Raw genomic sequence first — 18,860 nt, 5'->3', positions numbered from 1 at the left:
GGAGAAACTGGTGCTTACTCTTCCTTGCCTGGGTAATTATTGACAGTATCAGAGCAGCAACTTCAACCTACCTACCTTCCTTCCTTACCGTCTCTCTCTCCTTTTTTTCTTCTCTATCTTACATATACAAACACATACGCACATTTATAAACTTAAGGTGCATCCACACTTGCGTACACTTTGTCGATCTAATCCGCATCCTATCAGAGTCGGAATCTTGTGCCTCATTTCGTCGTCTATCACATGTTGGCGACAAAATGTACGCAGATGTGGATGCACTTTACACACACACACACACACACACACACACACACACACACACACACACACACCATTGTCATCAACTACGCTACATAATAGTGGTATGCACAATTAAGAGTCCAGCCTGCAAGTAGCCCTCCCCCTTACTACCACTGTTATTACTGGCCACACTACCACAAGACACAACCACCACCACAACCACTGTTAACATGCCAGCATCACTACCACCATACTAATAACACCACTGCTACAATCACCACCAGCCCGAAGTGAGGAAATGACACACTCTACAATGATCCATCAATAAGTATGGTATTCTAAGACTTAAATACACAAGGAAATGGCAGATGATACAGACACACACACACAGACGATGACAAGGTTCTCTCAGACGTGATGTAATTAACAGAGTCGACCACATCACCACCGTTATCATTATTCACCACGTGGCCCCCACCCCCCCTCAAACACACACACGGAGCAACGCGACGGACAAAGTGGAAAAGACAAACTAACCCAGCGTTAAGTGCGAAACAGACTCCACCACCGTTATCATTATTCACGTGAGCACCCCACCACACACACACACACACACACACACGTAGTAACATGGTAAGCTCCTATGGCGACATCAACAAACCTTTTACACAACCCATCTTTGGCACTAATAACTTCTGTAACAACATTTAACAGTACTACTATACGTACTACAGCATTAGTAAATGGTGAAAAGTGAAAGTGGGGTCTCGTGGGCCTGACGGACTGTTACGGGCAGGACGAATACATCACAATGAATACTAAGCGTTCGGTACACAAGGAAGCAGTGTGGCCGACACTGCACTCGACCACCTTCACTTCCCAAAATCTAAAAGTAGGTATCATTTACAGTTACGTGGACAGGGGGAGCCCCAGTGACCCTTAGGACAAGAAGCGAGTGCTTTAGCCATTCGGTAAGTGACTCAATTACGTAACCCACAATTAAAAGAGTTACTTGCAATATAGATTATTAATACAACGATTCTCCTTATGAATATTACCATCTACCACGAAATAATAATAAAAATAATAATAATACAATTGGTAAGTGCATATCACAGTACCTAGTACATGGCCCACCGTGGAAATTTTACTTACAATTCATATCAAGACATAGTAAGTGAAAAAAAACGTTTATTTACATCATTTTCCCCCCAGCTATTCCTATATCCTCAGAGATAACAAGGAGGTATGTACAGGACACACACACCTGTAGTCAAGCTTCTGTGGCCTACATCCAAGGTTGGCTCTCCTTGTACCTCGAAGAAGAAAAGCAAACCAATTTGTAGATGTCAGAGTGTATGTGTATGGTGTGTGCTTTTACAACTGAAGTCTGAAGGCTACCCGTGGGAGGAGAGACACGTGCGGGGGGAGGAGGGGGGTGATAGAGAGAGCCACACAATCTTAATTAACAATCGCCACAGTAGTTAACAGGGCACGTGGGATTAAAAGAGGCGCAGATAGACGATGGTTAGTCAGCGGGCCATGCAATCACTAACCATACACAGTGTCAGTAGAATAACAAGACGAAAAGCTACAGAGTGACAGACACAATCTAATATATATACAGGTAACCCCAAGTGTGTTGTGTTAGGATTTTAAAAGGGAACTTCAGGTGGTGTAATTTTGTGCCTCTTATCATATTGGTGGTGAGATCTGTCCTCTGGGATGTTGCCTGGTTACTGGAGTGTGTTGTTGGTACAGCCAGTGAGGGTCGCGGTGGGCTGGCCGGGGAGGGACGAGTGTTGTATTTGCTTCCGCGAGATTTCCAAACACTAAGTGCTGTACAGTGAATCAAAGCGTGCTGGTATGTGAGATGTTTCCAAACACTGGTTGTTGGCTAGTAAGACCTGGCGTGTGTGGTAGTGTGGTGGCTGAGGAATTTCCAAATAGGTGTTGGGTAGTGTTACAAACGCCACTAGAGCAGCACTCCTCAACATGCACCCTCGACGCCTCGCATCACCGCCTCTCCTCTACAAGCCTGACTCCCAGATGTAAAGTTAAGTACCCCTTCCCAGCTAGGTGAACTGAGAGGCGCCACGACAAGTATAATATCATAATGAATGCGTCACCTGAAGATCAGACACCCCAACTTATTTCACCTGATGATTAAAACATCCTAACACTACCTAGAGGGTTAGATTAGCAATAGCGTGTTTAATCATCAGGTAATATAAACTGGGGAGTGTCTAAATTTCAGGTGACCACAATGAATAATAAATAATAAAAGTCCCGTCAAAAACTAAACAAAATATTCAAGGTACGACATTTCCTTCCGGCATGAACACCTTTCTATGTTTTCACTACCTGGTCACCACTCCTACTATATTATAAAGTAAGTACATCAGCGTCCTTGACTACCTCGTTGATGATAAATAATATGTATCATTATGTATCATTACCACCACCACACCAGGTCACTTTTTCTCACCACCTGCCAGCCAACTTCAATCATCTCCGGATATACATGTATATAACAACTACAGCAACCGCAATCTTCTTTAAACAACAATAAACATTAGTCACCACAATTCTTTCCATTCACTGAATAGAGTCGGCAACCATGCACAACCCTCTTCACTCAACCATAAAAATAGTAACTACAATCTTCTTGACTGGGCCATAAAAATTAGCAACCACAATCCTCTTGACTCGGCCATAAAAATTAGCAACCACAATCACCTTTACTAAACGACAGGGCTTCAACCACCTGTCACGCTATTATTATTATTAGTAGTAGTAGTATTGTCGTTCTTATCATTGTTATTATCACCATCATTATTACTCCATACTAAACAGTGATCAAGACCCGGGTAAAGTTCCATGTTGATCATGATAAAAAAAACCTGACCTTCGCGGCTTCCCTTGTGATGAACTTCCCACTACTGTTTCTTCCGCTGGTCTTCACGAAACATGTATAGTACTTCCTGTTCCTGGGACAGCTGCAAGGTCGTATTATGAGTGAGTGGCTTGGTCAGGTGATATAAGAGTCCCCAACACACCACGGACGCTTCCATCATTCACACTAACTATGCACGGACCGGGAAGCACTCAACATGTATCAAGGAACCTGGTGGGCAGTAGGGTCACCCCCCCCCCCCCATAAACATAACTGGCCTCGGACAACACGCAAAACATTTTCTCTTGCTTGTAAAACATCGCAAAATACGTGTGAAAGTAGACAAAAAGCACTGTATACACACGCATATGACAAGAACTCGAAATTACACAAATCGTTGGAAACTCGCCAGACTTAGAGGGACTCTCCACGAGCCGTGATACATCTACATACACATTACTACAGAAATCCCTACAAGGCTGCCTACTTTAATTTCCAACCAAAATGGGAGATGTTGGAAGCCTTCTAATTGATTCATGTGAACTACTACAAATTCGTGGACTTTCAAAAATGGCGTCGAAATTACACTGAGATTTTACCGGATCTAAAATCGTTCTCGTTCCACATTTCAAGTAAAAATTATATGAAGGTTTATTTAATTAGTAAATCTGGCAGCTGCAACAACTAAATACAAATACGAGCTGTCACAGCGACCAACTTTGGTGGTTCATATACAGTACTGTATAGACAAAGTCATGCAGAACTCGCTTAAAGGACCCCCCCCCCCTACACCAGTACTGAGCATGCAACAACATGAAGACACCTCAAAATATATACCAGACTGGCAAAGGAACAGACATGTGACCACTGGTTAAAGATATGATGCTCGAAAGCACTTGTGGAGGCCGACAGACGGACAGAGACACAAGCAGTCAGATGGATAAGGTAATTACATGAGACCAGACACACCTGTGGTTTGGTGACGTATACCATTTTAACACTAGGACACAGTGACTTACAGCAGGTAGAATAAGATCACAGCTAACGAGGAAAGAGAGAAAGTCTTGAAGTTTTATCAGCCATTATGTAGTGGACATAATTGAAGGAGAACTCTTAAAGAGGTGTGTGTGTGAGTGAGGGAAGAACGACCTAGTTTTCTCATCGTAACAACGCAAAAAAAAAAAAAATACTTGGCAATATAACTTTAGACACGCCACAATAGCTAAAAGGAATACTGGATCGCCTAAAGTGATCCAGTAGGTAATCTAACCTAACCTATGCTAGAATCTAACATAATCTAAACTATCCCAGTCTAACCTAACCAAACTTAATCTTATCTTATCAGGGAGGTTGACAGCCAGCAAAGTCAAAGCAAGCAAACAAGCAAGCAGTCTATCGTAACCTAACCTAACCCCACCAAGTAACGTTAGTCTTTAATCACGTGAAAAAAAGCCCAGGTACCTAATATTCAGTTAATTCAGAATACTCTTACCTTTGGACTTGATGTTTACAAGAACAAGTGAAAAAAATAAGACAGAAACGACAGAAGAAAATGAGAAGAATCTTTGTCGACAACACAAGACACACACGAGGAAACGTGATTCAATTACACAGCCAGACACAACACTCCCGTTACACGCCTGACACTTCAGACTGTTGGGACGATACTCTGAACTATTGGCACCTGTCTGCCCTTTGATTGCAAGCTGTAATTCCTGCTTAAGGCTTGGTACAGCTTCCAACAGGCAGGAACCAGAACTTTCTTTCCGGAGCAGAAGAAAACTTGCCATTTACCCAAGCACAAATGAGGAAACTTAACTCTACAAGCACTACATGAAAGACCTTTGTTTAGACAAGAAGCAGTTCACAAACACAGGCGGAGACATCTACGATACAAGGAGAGTGAAGTCAGTGTGTCAGTTGCCGTGGATGGTGGGTCGTGACTGTGACGTGACACCCACGTGACACTCCTCCTTACGGACACACCACCTGCCACGCACATCGAAGCACTACGTTACGCAACGCACCACTGAACCACTGTCAGGATTGTAACGTATGTGTGTGAGTGTGTGTGCAAAATTGTTACACACTAACACACATGCACTTCCGTCACAAATCAGTGCATGGTGGCAACCCCCGTGACACTATGCCGTGAGTCCTCGCCTCAACACACGGTGATGCACCAGAGATGACCAGTACCGCTAACAAACAATTACAGGCCAAACTAATTCTCGGAGCGGGACTAATTAGTCGGACCCAACTTCCATACTAAAAACCCTGTGGATTTGTTTAAGTTACTTAGATTGGGTTAAGTCAGATTACGTTAGGTTAGGTTAAACCAAGATGTGTTCGGTTAGATTAGATTAAATTAGGAAGGTAAGACTTGGTTGGGGTAAAGTAAGACAGACAGCCGTTGGAAATTTTGCTCTTGACACGTGGTTCGACTCTAGTCTTCCTGCTTTTGTTCGATTTACTACCATACTCCCATCTGTCCAAATATTCAGGTTAGGTTACGTTAGGTTGTTAAGTCAGGTCAATGCCTCAGTATAATTGATATTACACACATTTACAGTAAGTCTGGGTTTACATCTTTGTAATACCGTCACCATCTGACATTACAGCACCGAGAGTTACATCAGCCACCAACGCCTCCCGTTAAAATTACCAGTTTTGTAGACATTCGATATCTTGATGTTGAAGATTACACCATACACCGTCGCCTTCAGCCGGAGTTTGTGGTCGCATCGTTGAGCTGACTTGAGAATTACATCTTTGAAAAAATGAACATATGCACGCACACATATAAATCATATCACTCACTCTCACACACACACACACGCGCGCGCGCCAGAACGCAAGGAATGTGTTCGAAGTTTGTAACCTGTAGCTGTAAAGCTATGCTTCCTTGGTATGTAACATATAATCAACACTTATATTTTTCATACCGAACACACGTTTCTGACAGCCTGGCACTACCCAGCATAAATACGCGTTGAAAATATCACCACGCTAGTATCACTCAGCTAACATAATCGAGCTGGCCGGGGATTTTAACGCTGGCAGGTCAAGTGGTCCACAGTCCTACCTGGCATCATGTATCCTCACCATGAGACGCTACGAGGTACAAAATTCTTATCAGTTTTCCTATTTAATGCAATACAGTACCAGTGCTTGCCTGTTGTATTGTTTCAAAGGTAATCGAAATATTGCACAATAAGAATAACGCAACCGAGCCTGACCTGGCTAAATAATATATTAGTAATAGTGATTATAGTGATACGCAATAAAATATTTTAATTGCAATCTTGTGTACGAACCGACTGTGATTCCTGTGTAAAGGAAGAACCACAAACCTAATTCCTGTACCATCACCAACACCTCATAGCACGACATACATCATAATCTTAGCATCACCGTAACCACTGACCTGCAGCTGTAAGTGAAAATGATGCCCCAGTTGTCACTATAACACTCACTTAACTCTAGTGTTACGATAATTACTGCCAATGGCCGAGTTATCAGTGTACGCGACTTATAACATGAGAGTACCCGAGTATCATGTAACTGAGGAACACTTCAGACTCCCCTGCCTGCAACTTCCTCCAACGCCAGCCACTGCCGGAGGCTCCCTCAGTGAAAGCAAAACCACGTTTGTTGGAGCCTTTGACCCTCAGGGCCGGGTGAGATACTGGGGTGACCCGCGGGGCAAGTGGGGGCTCAAGTGGTTTGGAGATGGAGGGGCACGGAGGTCAAGGTCGTCAACAAAAGAAACCTTCTCACAACTAGCTCCCTCCGGGGCAATCTAAAAAAAAAAAAAAAAACTCACAACGCTGCTACTGACATAACAGCTGGAGGGGGAACAGGGAGGTAAACAATAGCTCACGCTCTAAACATCGTCCTCACACCGTACTTAATGTTTGTTGAAAAAAAAATATAAATTTAGCAAACTTTACTTCCATTTTATTACTCACAAAAATGACAATACAGTAAATCATGTACAACTTCGCTTCCACTTTATATTAAAATTGTATATAAAACAATGCCGCATCGTTACTGCACAACCAACGCAAAATACATGTACTGTATTAAAAAACAGATCATCACCATTAAAAACGAACATGAAAGAACTCACGCACGCATACGTATTATATAAAAGCTAATGTATTCCTGCGCCAAACTAAACTATTCCTCGACAGGTCCAGGAGCAGTATCCAAATGATCACGTTAAAACCAGTGATTTCCAACCTGCAGTACAGACACGAGGGTTTGGGCCACACTATAGGATAATGTTGATTGTAGGTACATACAGGTAGGTGGTAGATCTCAGTGTGTTATATTGAACTGGGGAGAAAAACATGAAAATACGTTCGATAACTTGGCGGTATTATTTCTAAGATTCTCGTTCTTCATATCGTAAAAACCCATTACTTTTCTCTTATTGTAAGATATATAAATACCATCCACATTCTCTCTTACATTACCGAAGAAACACAATGACCTATAAGACTCTGCTCCCTATTGTAATCAGAGTCCAATACTTATAAATTCTCTTTAAGCTATCGGGGAAACATGCACTGGTTGACATGACACCTCTACTGTGATCTCCTTGCGTTTCCTGCATTAAATCACCGGGAAAGATTAAAATAACGCAAATCAGGACATTACGGAGTTAAAACTGACATTTCCGACACGCGTGCTGGAAGGGGTGTGAGGAAGGGGTGTGAGGGAGGGGTGAGAGGCAGGTCGAGAGAGAGTGAAAGGTCTGAGCGGCGGTGCTTCTGTTCTTGCCTTACGTAACATCTCCCACCCGTTCCTCGTATAACGTAAACAAACGACCACATGGATATACTTAGGGTTGAAGTAAAGACTGTGGGAGGAGGAGGAGATTGGATGACAATAGTAGGGTGGAGGTATAGGCTAGGAAGGTGGTGGTGATAGTGGTTATGAGGGGAGAGTGTTGTGGTAGTGTGAGGGGAAGATAGTGGTAGTGTGAGGGGAAGATAGTGGTAGTGAGAGGGGAATGTAGTGGTAGCGAGAGGGGAATGTAGTGGTAGTGAGGGGAAGATAATGGTAGTGAGAGGGGAAGATAGTGGTAGTAAGGGGGGAATGTAGTGGTAGTGAGAGGGGAATGTAGTGGTAGTGAGAGGGGAAGATAGTGGTAGTGAGAGGGGAATATAGTGGTAGTGAGGGGGGGTGATAGTGGTAGTGAGAAGGAAGGTGGAGGTAGTGAGGGAGATGAGGTTATGGGTGGTGGTGTCAGGAGAGATGAGGGGAAGTAGTGATGGTGAGAGGGTTGTTGTTGTTGTGGATGGTGATGGTAGTAAGGGAGGGAAGTGAAACAATGGTAGGCCGGTGGTGATAAGGGGGAACAGTAATGAGGACAGGGAGAAGACATCAGACAATGGCAGGGGTCGTGATCCTGAGGTATAACCCCCCCCCCCTCTCCCTAACATAACCCCACTTCCTCACTTGATGATGCAACACACACTACTATTATTATACCCACCACAACACACACACACACACACACACACACACACACACACACACACACACACACACACACACACACACACACACACACACCAGCAGTTTTCAGACGCATTTGTCATTATCCAAGTTTAAGGCATCGTCGTTCTCTCAATCACTTACATCAATATGATACTGACTTAACAAAGAAAAACACCACATTCTAACACATACTGACTGAACCTGTAGTGATGAATACGAATTAATTTTATACCCAGCGAATGGAATCGAATCCTACATGCCACCTCAGATCATAATTCACTATCATGATACAATCCATACCCACACCGCCCTGTTACCTCGACTCAGTTACGGGTGTGTACTGACTCCGGCCTGACAGTGTTCCCCCAAATTATAGTCAAGAAACTTTTAGCCAGGACCTTCACGGCATCTGCTCGTGTTGTGAGAGATTCTGTAAGATGTTACATAAGAACATAGAACATAAGAAAATAAGGAGTCTGCAATAGGCCGGTTGGCCTGTGCATGGCAGCTCCTGTCGAGAGTTACTACCACTCTCTATCATCCATGAATCTATCTAGCCTCCTTTTGAAACTTTCCAGAGTTCCCGCACTTACTACAAAGTTGCTAAGCTTGTTCTACTCGTCCACCACCCTATTTGTGAACCAGTTTCTTCCTATCTCCCTCCTAAACTCATCCAACTTGAATCCGTTGCTCCGAGTCCTATCCTGCTCGGATATTATAAGAACTTTATCTATATCCCCTTTATTGATTCCTTTCACCCACTTAAATACTTCTATCATATCTCCCCGCACTCTTCGTCTTTCTAGGGAATGCAAGTTAAGTTTCTTTAGCCTATCCTGATATGGAAGGTTTCTAAGTCCCGGAATCATTTTTGTCATTCTTCGCTGCACCGACTCTAGTGAATTTATATCCATTCTATAATAGGGGCACCAGAACTGAACCGCATAATCGAGGTGTGGCCTGACTAGCGCAAGATATAGTTGCAATAAGACCTCTGCACTCTTGTTACTTACACTTCTAGATATAAAACCCAATACTCTGTTTGCCTTATTTCGAACATTAACGCACTGTTTTCTAGGCCGTAGGTCCGGGCTTACAAGTACCCCTAGGTCTCTTTCACAAGTCGACTTCTCTAGGTTGATGTTGTTAAGGCTGTATACATTATAAGTATTTGTTCTTCCAATATTAAGTACGCTGCACTTGCTGGTGTTGAATTTCATTTGCCATTTTTCAGACCACCCCTGCAGTTTATTTAGATCCTCCTGTAATGCATTTGCATCCTGCCCTGAATTAATTTGCCGCCCTATTTTGGTGTCATCCGCAAACTTGCTTATGTCACTGCTGATCCCAGTATCTAAATCGTTTATGTAGATTATGAACAAGAGTGGGCCTAGTACTGACCCCTGGGGAACCCCACTGGTTACACGGCCCCACTCAGATTTAACACCATCTACGCTGACCCTCTGCGTTCTATCGGTGAGCCATGATTTTATCCAATTTAAAACTTTCCCCTCGATACCATGAGCCTCTTTTACCACTTAAATACTTCTGTTGCTCAATCATGTACACTTGTATACATTGTACACTTAGATCCAATGGCATGTTTACCTAATTCTCAACAATAACTTTTGCTTGAAATTATTACTATTATTATCATATTATTGTCATTACTATCGTCGTCATCATTACCATAATATTACCTTTGGGCCTTATCTGCATCCCCCTCCTCACTAGTGCCTTACCTCCCCATGTTCCACAACCCCCACATGGTAATTACCTCACCCCCTAAAAATACTTACCTCACGTAAAAATGAACACACAAACACTTTAAATGTCAGCTGTCAACACTTCGTCCACAGAGACGCCACAGATTAAGCGACGTTACGTTACTTTACGTTAGTGTTACTGTGGTCTGTTACACCATACGTCACAAATTACCACCATTATTACAACTACCACCACCGTTTAACCATTATAATGACTACTACCACCATCATCATCTTTACCGTCGTCCTCAATTTCGCCACTACAACCATTACTACTACCACACCCAACACCCTAAGTACCACCATCCTCATCACTAACTAATTCTGCCACCATCACAACCATTAATACCGCTACCATTAAGACTTATCACCCCATCACTACTACTACTACTACCACCATCACAACTCTTCCACTACACTATTCCTAAACTACTGTTACTACTACTACTACTACCAACCACCAGGGAAGCATGACAGTGACCCCCAACTTGCGGCGTCCTGTGGCTGTCAGTGGGGAATGTTAACTACACTACACCAGCGGCTTATACCACACCCTCTGTTACTACACCTTTAATACACCACACCCCGGGCCTACCTCCCCTTACCCTAAGCATTACCTTACGATACAGAATTCTGATCCAAGACAAAATTCCTTAACCACGACGACAAACAACTTGACTTTCGACATTATTTCGACTTGAGGGGGATAAACACATTCATTTACGACAAATATCTGGCAGCCTTGTGACATACTATAAATGGTGATGCCTTCCCCAGCCTGTCGACACACACACACACACACCAAACGCGTCATACCTACAATACTGTATTTACCTTCACCACAAGCACATTTTTTTCTCTTTCATAATGACAGAAAACCTCCCACCCAAACGCTTGAACCCGATACTACAGACGAGTACAGAATTCACACAGCTCTTCAGTGTCACGTAAAATAAACATAAACTTACCTTCTACAGCACCGAACTATAATTATCAGTGTGGTTGATTATGTGGGCTTATAAATCATTTAGGAATGAGGTCCAATCCAAACGGAGGAGGGGAGAGAACCCATTCTGAAAGGGTCTAGTCCAAATGGGCCTCCGATCCTAATGGTTAGGTTGGGACAAGTACACCTTTTCACATATCCGTTGAGACATTGTTACATTACTATTTGACAAATTTCATTACCGAATGACAGAACACATATCGAATGACAATCTAAAATAACTGTTGGTGGTATGTCATTCTCCAATTGTTACATTCTCAAACTATATGTAGACTGTCGGTTTATTGTTCACGTCTGTCAACTTCATAACTTATGTCAATCACTTCCTTTAGCATGAACGAACAGTTATTTTAGATTGTCATTCGATATGTGTTCTGTCATTCGGTTATGAAATTTGTCAAATAGTTATGTAACAATGTCTCAACGGATATGTGAAAAGGTGTACTTGTGGAGGCCCATCTGACCAACAGCCTCAGGGAAGCAGCAGCCAGCGGGAAGGTCCTTCTCCCTGGCCGGTCGTGGTAAAACTACTCTATTATCTGTCTACTCTTTCTCCTGCTCTTACGCAACCTATCATACCCTAACATAACCAAACCTAAATCTAACCTTACTTAATCTAATCAAACCTTACTTAACCTAACCGATCCTTACTTAACTTAATACCTTACTTAACCTAACCTTCCATAAACCTAATCAAAACTAATCAAACCCAACCCAACTTAACCTAACCTGATGGCCAAAGGAATGCACTGTAAGAGAGAGAAAGGAGTGGAAGGGAAGAGGAAAGATGGAGGGGGGAATATGAGGAAGATGGTAAAATTGAGAGGGTAGAGGGAGTAAGGAGTGGGGGGTGAGGACTGTTGAGATAATAAGTAGGACAAGTATGGAGAAAATGGGAGAAGGAAGGTAAGAACAATCAGCGCCTTGGTGCACCACCACCAGCACAACTACTTACCCTCACCCAGGACTCCGCCTCCGTGAAGCAGTTACCACATCCTTACCTGAAACAAAACCAAGGTTTAATTAATTTTATTTTTTCATTTGCTACAACCATTACTACAACCACTACTAAATTAAAACTTTTCTAAATCCCGGCACCAATACAGAAGGAGCATTACCCTGGTCTGTATTTTGGGTATTTTTTTATGTAAATGAGAGCTGACTATTTTAAAAACTATTGATCATAGCATAACACATCCGAGCCCGTCTACGTCATCACCGGGTAGTGACATCAGTGCCCAGGCCAACAGTAACAAGAAGAGAAGTCACTGTCCCGCGGGAACCACACACAGGAGTCTTCACTTACACTTTCCTCACAGTGAGCCGGGCTGGAGGCGGGTAAGGCGGCGAGGCGACCATGACCATGTGTATAATCTGACATACACGTGTGAGGTCATGACACTTAAGAGGGTCTGGACTCGGGACTAAGCCGAATTAAAGACATGTGTGCCCGTGACCACACTTACGACGGAGTTAATGTGACGGTGGTGAGGGAGGAGGACCCTTCCACCACAGAACATGGCGTCAACAATAGAATGCAGTTTCCAAAAGCTATATAAACGACAAAACTCAAATGTTAATATTCAACGTATTGTTTTATATCCCTACGTTATACCCTGAATAATTTCTGACGATCCTTCTCAAATATCTTCAATCATTAGTAAATAGTTATGACAAGAAACGTGTCTGATCTCTCCCTGAGCTATTTATTTATTACGAAAACTAAAATAAAACGCAACTTAAAAATTGACTCAGACCGAGCGGCGACACACAACTTCATCCCGCCCTGGTGGGTCATGTCACGTTCCACTTATGACACCTGCCAGTCATGTCACATACTGGGTCATGACAGGTGCCGTATCAGCCACACCTTCAGTCAACACACACCATGACACACAAGAGTAAACAATAATAGGTGTCTTGTGGGTCAACGCCGCCTTAACCTGTGACTACCAGCGTTTATTCCCAGTTGTTTGTTGTTGTTACGAATACTATTGTAGTACTGCAACAACAACCACAACAACAACAGCAACAATAACAACAACAACTACTACTACTGATATTATTATTATTACTACTACTATTAAAATACTATTGATACACCTACTTCCACTACTACTATTGCCGATATTCCAACTACAAATACTACGACAACTGTTACGTCACCCACAGTAATCCCCTTCGACCATACAGTTACAACAATGGCTACCAAACTGCCATAACTACCACCATCACCAGCATGTGTGTGTGTGTGTCCATAATAGCACCAGTAATATCACCATCTCTGTAACTATCACCACTCTCACTCCTCCTTCGCTTCGTACTATTACAACAATAAATAATACTTTTACAACTATTACCACTATCACTATTAATTCCAAGCAATATTTTTACTATCTCTTAACTAACGTGACTATTTTGTTATCATTCACTTCAATATTATTAACCACACCACAGTTACTACTTCTACTATAACTACTGTTACTGCTACTTCTACTATAACTACTGTTACTGCTACTTCTACTATTAATACGAATGTAGGAAAAAATGGCACAGAAAAAATGGCAATAGGAAAATATGGCACGAAAAAAAACGGCATAATCATCAGACTAGAAAAAATGGCACATTAAATTTTATTGACATGTTTTCGCTAAAATTTTATAACGTTTGTTACTGAAACTTACTTAGAGTTATATCAACGCCATAACATAAAACATTCATTACCTTGAACTAAAACATTCTACCGTATGTTAGTGAAAACCAGCCCATAAATAAATTACAAAATTAAAAATGTCACATTGCATATTATTGTTTAAAATTTCCAACGAATGTTACAGCCAGCGCCTTGCAAAAACTCTTTGGACTGACTTCAGACCAGCTTGGCGGTCCTGGCAGAGAGTCTTCAGCCTTGTCTGGAGGTTCTTGTAAGCAAGTTTTTGGCGCTTCCCGGGTGGCTCACCACGAGATTCTTTGATAATGTGAGATGATACAACAGCATGGTCAGCTTGTATCCACTAGATGGAACGCCAGATAGTTGGGTGGCTGTGCCCAACCAACCTGGTAGTAGAGGAAGTAAAGTGAGACCTCACTTGGATTACGCAGTTCAGTTCTGGTCACCGTACTAGAGAATGAATATAGAATCCCTTGAAAGAATTCAGAGGAGGATGGCAAGACTATTCCCGGGCATTAGGAACCTTGAGTACAGAGACATGTTAAAACATCTTAATTTGCACTCCCTCGAGAGACGTAGAGTGAGAGGCGACATGATCGAGGTGTATAAATGGAAGTCGGCTAAACAAAGGTGATATAACAAATTACCAAATATCATCATTAACTCTAATACGCTGGATAGCTTCAAACAGGCTCGTTAGCTCTTTTGTGATTTGTGAGCTCGAAGTGAAATTTGTTGTGCCATTTTTTCCTCGTGTGAAAATTGTGCCATTTTTTCCGAGTACCATTAATACCACTGAAACTACAAGGGTGAAGGGGTGAGGAAGTTAAACTGACGTATGTTACTAAAAGAATTTAAGTCTAAAATAAGTGATCCGACTAAATTGTTGAGGAAATCATGTGTGCCTTAGCGTACGTCCAGCAACACTGTATACGTGACTGTGTGTGTGTGTGTGTGTGTGTGTGTGTGTTCAACATCATTAAAAAGTATTCTATTTACTATATGTGTAAATGTAATTGCCATAATCATTTATTCTATTTTCATTATTACTAACACTCACATTGCTATTATAATTATCATCATTGTTAATACTCACAACCCACACGACCACAGAAAGTGTTCCTACATTAAACTTATCGGAAAAAGAAAGATAAATGTTATTGTACCCCGCTAGGGCTCAAGTCCACCACACTTTCACAGCTATGACACAATATGAACAGCACGACTCGACGCCTAATAACTGGTCCATAGTAGTCGTACTCTGCTAGTACTACACCTCAACCAGTCCTTCCTGCAGGGAAACAAATACAAGTGTGGCCACGGATAGGTCTCGCTCGTTGGTTTCTTAAGAACCTGACATAATCACGGAAACTTAATGTTGGCGCCGTCCTCGCTGTCGTCGGCAAAGTGATACGTTTGTGTTGCCTCCCGCAACATTCCTGGCAGGTGAGACAACCAGGTATATACTGTACTTGTGAGCACACCTGGTGGTCTTCACTAGTACTGGTGAGACACTTACCCGTTAGTTATGCCCCTCTCTCTCTCTCTCTCTCTCTCTTACACAACGCTAGCCTCTGAGTCATTTTTTGCAGCTTCCTCTCTCCACCAACACCTTATTAGTGTTCATTTACATTAACCATCTTATACGAAACAGACGGGGGAGAGAGGGGGTGTAGAAGGTTCTAGAGACTAAAACGGCCACATTAACAAACCTGAGTACAGGCCTTCCCTAACGCGTGTCCACCTCATTCCCCCACCAGCTTATTAACCTTCATATCACACTTTCTACACGTGGTGTCTTGCTGGTACGTGTGACAGGTGCAGAGGGTGAAGAGTAGACGTAGAGCGTTCCTGGCCGATGAATGATACACGCCTGGCCGACACCTAAGTCTATACAGCCTATCACTTAACACGCAGTACTGGACTTGTACCCTCTTTTCTGAGCCAGTACACATACTTGTCACATCACATGGCACTTTATACATACATACATACACACACACACACACACACACACACACACACACACTACTATGGATGAAAGGTGTATGGGGGTTGACAAGTCCTCGAGGGATGATAAAACACGACACTTGGGAGACCTAATAACACGTCATTAACACCGCCTATACAAGAGGTGTACTTTATTCCCCACGCCTCAGTTCACATACACTTTCTCTCTCCACTCTGCGTTGTAATCTCTGAATGATCTCAAAAGTTCACGTCATGGTGTGGGTTGGCCCTTACCTGCTCTTGGAAGATGTAATGGTGTTAGTTGTTTGTGATGAGATTATGTACAACTGTTAGCATAAAATGAGTGGGAGAGAGAGTGTGGATGACTTGTATTGTGGTTTTCAGAATAATAGAAAACCACAAACAGCTCATTTGTGTCCCCATGATCTGTCATCAGCGTGACCCGCCACCAGATAGAGTGCAGGTAAACTCTAAGATAACTTACCTTTATGGGCGCTCGTCTCCTCCAGGCGTGTGGGCGGCGGACACCCAGGCCCAGACGTTGCTCCTGTACCCGTAGTCTGGCCATGGCCGCCCTTAACGTGGCCTGCACGTCCTCATCGTCACTATCCTCTTCACTGTCTCTCTCCTTCTCCTCCTCCTCCTCTTCCTCGCAGGATGACCCGAAGTAGTCAGAGTCTTGGGTGTGGTCTTGGTGATGATGGGCGGGTGTGGGCGTGGGGGAGGTGGAGGTGACAGAGGAGTCAGAGCGGGAGCTGAGGCTGTAGTCGCTGGTGTGGCTCACCTTCCTCAGCAGCATCAGTTCCAGATCACAAGTCTCCTCCTCCAGGCGTGGTGGTGGGTCATCCAGGGCTTGTGTGGGGTCGTCAAGGGCGCGAGTGGTACAGAGTGCGCGTCCACACGTCCCCAGACTGACCACGGTGCTGTAGCGTCGCCCGGACGTGGTGTCCCCAGATGCGAGGGCGGCACCATCCTGTTGAGCTGTCTTGTCTCTGTCTCTTCCCGTCACCGTGATTACTGTCCGATGTAATGCCTCTGTCGTCCCCACGTAGACGCCTTCACCGCTACTCTTCTCACCAGAGTCCTTTCTTGGTGGGCCACAACAGCGCCCATGGTCACCCACACTAGTATTTACCTCACACTTGTTCCCACACTCACACTTGTGATGCTTGGCGGCTGTGGGCTGCGTCATGACGGGCGTGGGCTGGGTGGGTAGGGGTGTAGTGGAAGGGGCATGGGAGGGACTAGACTCCCTAGTGGTTGTGGTAGTGGGCGTGGCGGCGGGCGGGTGCTCGTGGATGATAGGGCCAGACATCTGCCTCAGGGATATACACACGTTGTAGAACACTGGCTGCCCACACGCCCACGCCTCAGACCCTATACCAGGCATGTTGGTTTATACTCAGCGTCCTGCCACCCCCTTGGTCACACACACGTCCCTGCTGACTGTGTGTATCACTTTCACTGAGTTTTCTATGTATCGAGGGGTTCGTTCACCTTGTCTTCTATGAATCAAGGGGTTCGTTCAGACAGGTTTTATACATCAAAGGTTTCTTTCACTGATTTCGATGCATCACTCGGTCAGATTACAAAACACCAAGGCACACACACGTTCATGATCAACCAGAGCGGTCCATCAACGCATGACCAGCATCACCACGCTCCGAATAATCTTGAGAGATGTTCACACAATCTTCAATAACTTAAATTGACATAAATATTGAGTCGCTGATGTAAACACTTAAAGTCCAATACCGAGAGAACTTTCAGAGTAACAGTCATCAATTCAGTAGGAAAATACCGCCATTAACTCTCATGATTCACGTAACGTATCAGAGAATATAAAATAGTTTCAATAACTTATAACTTTCAATAATAACTTAACGAACACAACAGTAAAGTCCTTTTAAATAATTGTCTCTTGGACTTCAATAAGTTAATACAATAACAAACATTTAACCTGTAAAGTCACAACGAAATTGCATTAGAATGTAAAAAAAAAAAAAATTCAGGTGTAGTTCATAATACGACACACAAAATACAACAACAGTAACAAGGATGACCAAACACTGACCCTCGGCTGCATACCACAGAATGCAGAGTTCGGCTGATTAAAAGCTACTTAATATACCAGTATACCTCTGCTGCAAATGGTAATTACACGGTGTACGGTGCGTAATATTCACATGAAGAGCAGCGTAAATAATTCTGTACATACGTAATAAGAATATTTCACAAACATCTACATTTTTTTGCAATAAATACATAAAAAGTTGATGTGAGCATGACACAACACAGATCTTAAAGCGGAATGTCCGTTCAATAAACCAGAATATTTAATTTAATTTAATTCTCCATAACCCTGACCTTGACTCTTAATGACGCCGCCCTAAAACAATAGGTTTCCACCACTTTCTGATCCAGACAAGGCCCCAGTGACCACCACGCATGAGACACTACTGGTAACATTATCCACACAATAACACCCACACTTCTTTAAGGAATTCGCCAACTACGCCGATAACAAGCGCTAAAAAATAACATACACTATATAACAATAATAATAATAATAGTAGTGGTAACAATAATAATAATAATAATATAATAATAAATACGCTAAAGAATTATTAAATCGACATAAACAACACTACAGGCAACACAAACACAGTATATGAATATGGTCGACAGTAAACGGTATTACAAACTGTTGTCACTAACCAGACGAGGCCACTGATTGACTCACCTGCCTCATGTCTACCTGCCACGCCCATACTACGCCCATTTATGCCTCACTAGGCC

At 43.1% G+C, this 18,860-nt stretch overlaps 1 protein-coding gene across 1 annotated transcript in view; it reads right to left on the bottom strand.

Annotated features, from left to right (window-relative positions):
* The window catches only part of LOC121868044 (rhotekin-like), a 99,916-nt gene extending 81,903 nt beyond the window's left edge, over positions 1-18,013 (bottom strand). Inside the window, exon 1 of the mRNA XM_042368300.1 lies at positions 16,546-18,013. Coding sequence (XP_042224234.1) covers positions 16,546-17,451 — 906 coding nt within the window. The 5' untranslated portion in view covers positions 17,452-18,013. The remainder of the gene's footprint in view (positions 1-16,545) is intronic.
* Between the last annotated feature and the right edge of the window lie 847 nt (positions 18,014-18,860).

Source organism: Homarus americanus, unplaced genomic scaffold (assembly GCF_018991925.1).
Source record: "Homarus americanus isolate GMGI-L3 unplaced genomic scaffold, GMGI_Hamer_2.0 scaffold37032, whole genome shotgun sequence".
In the NCBI taxonomy this organism is placed as follows: domain Eukaryota; kingdom Metazoa; phylum Arthropoda; class Malacostraca; order Decapoda; family Nephropidae; genus Homarus; species Homarus americanus.
Note: the sequence above shows the minus strand (reverse complement) of the source record. Positions and strands in the feature narration are given on the sequence as shown.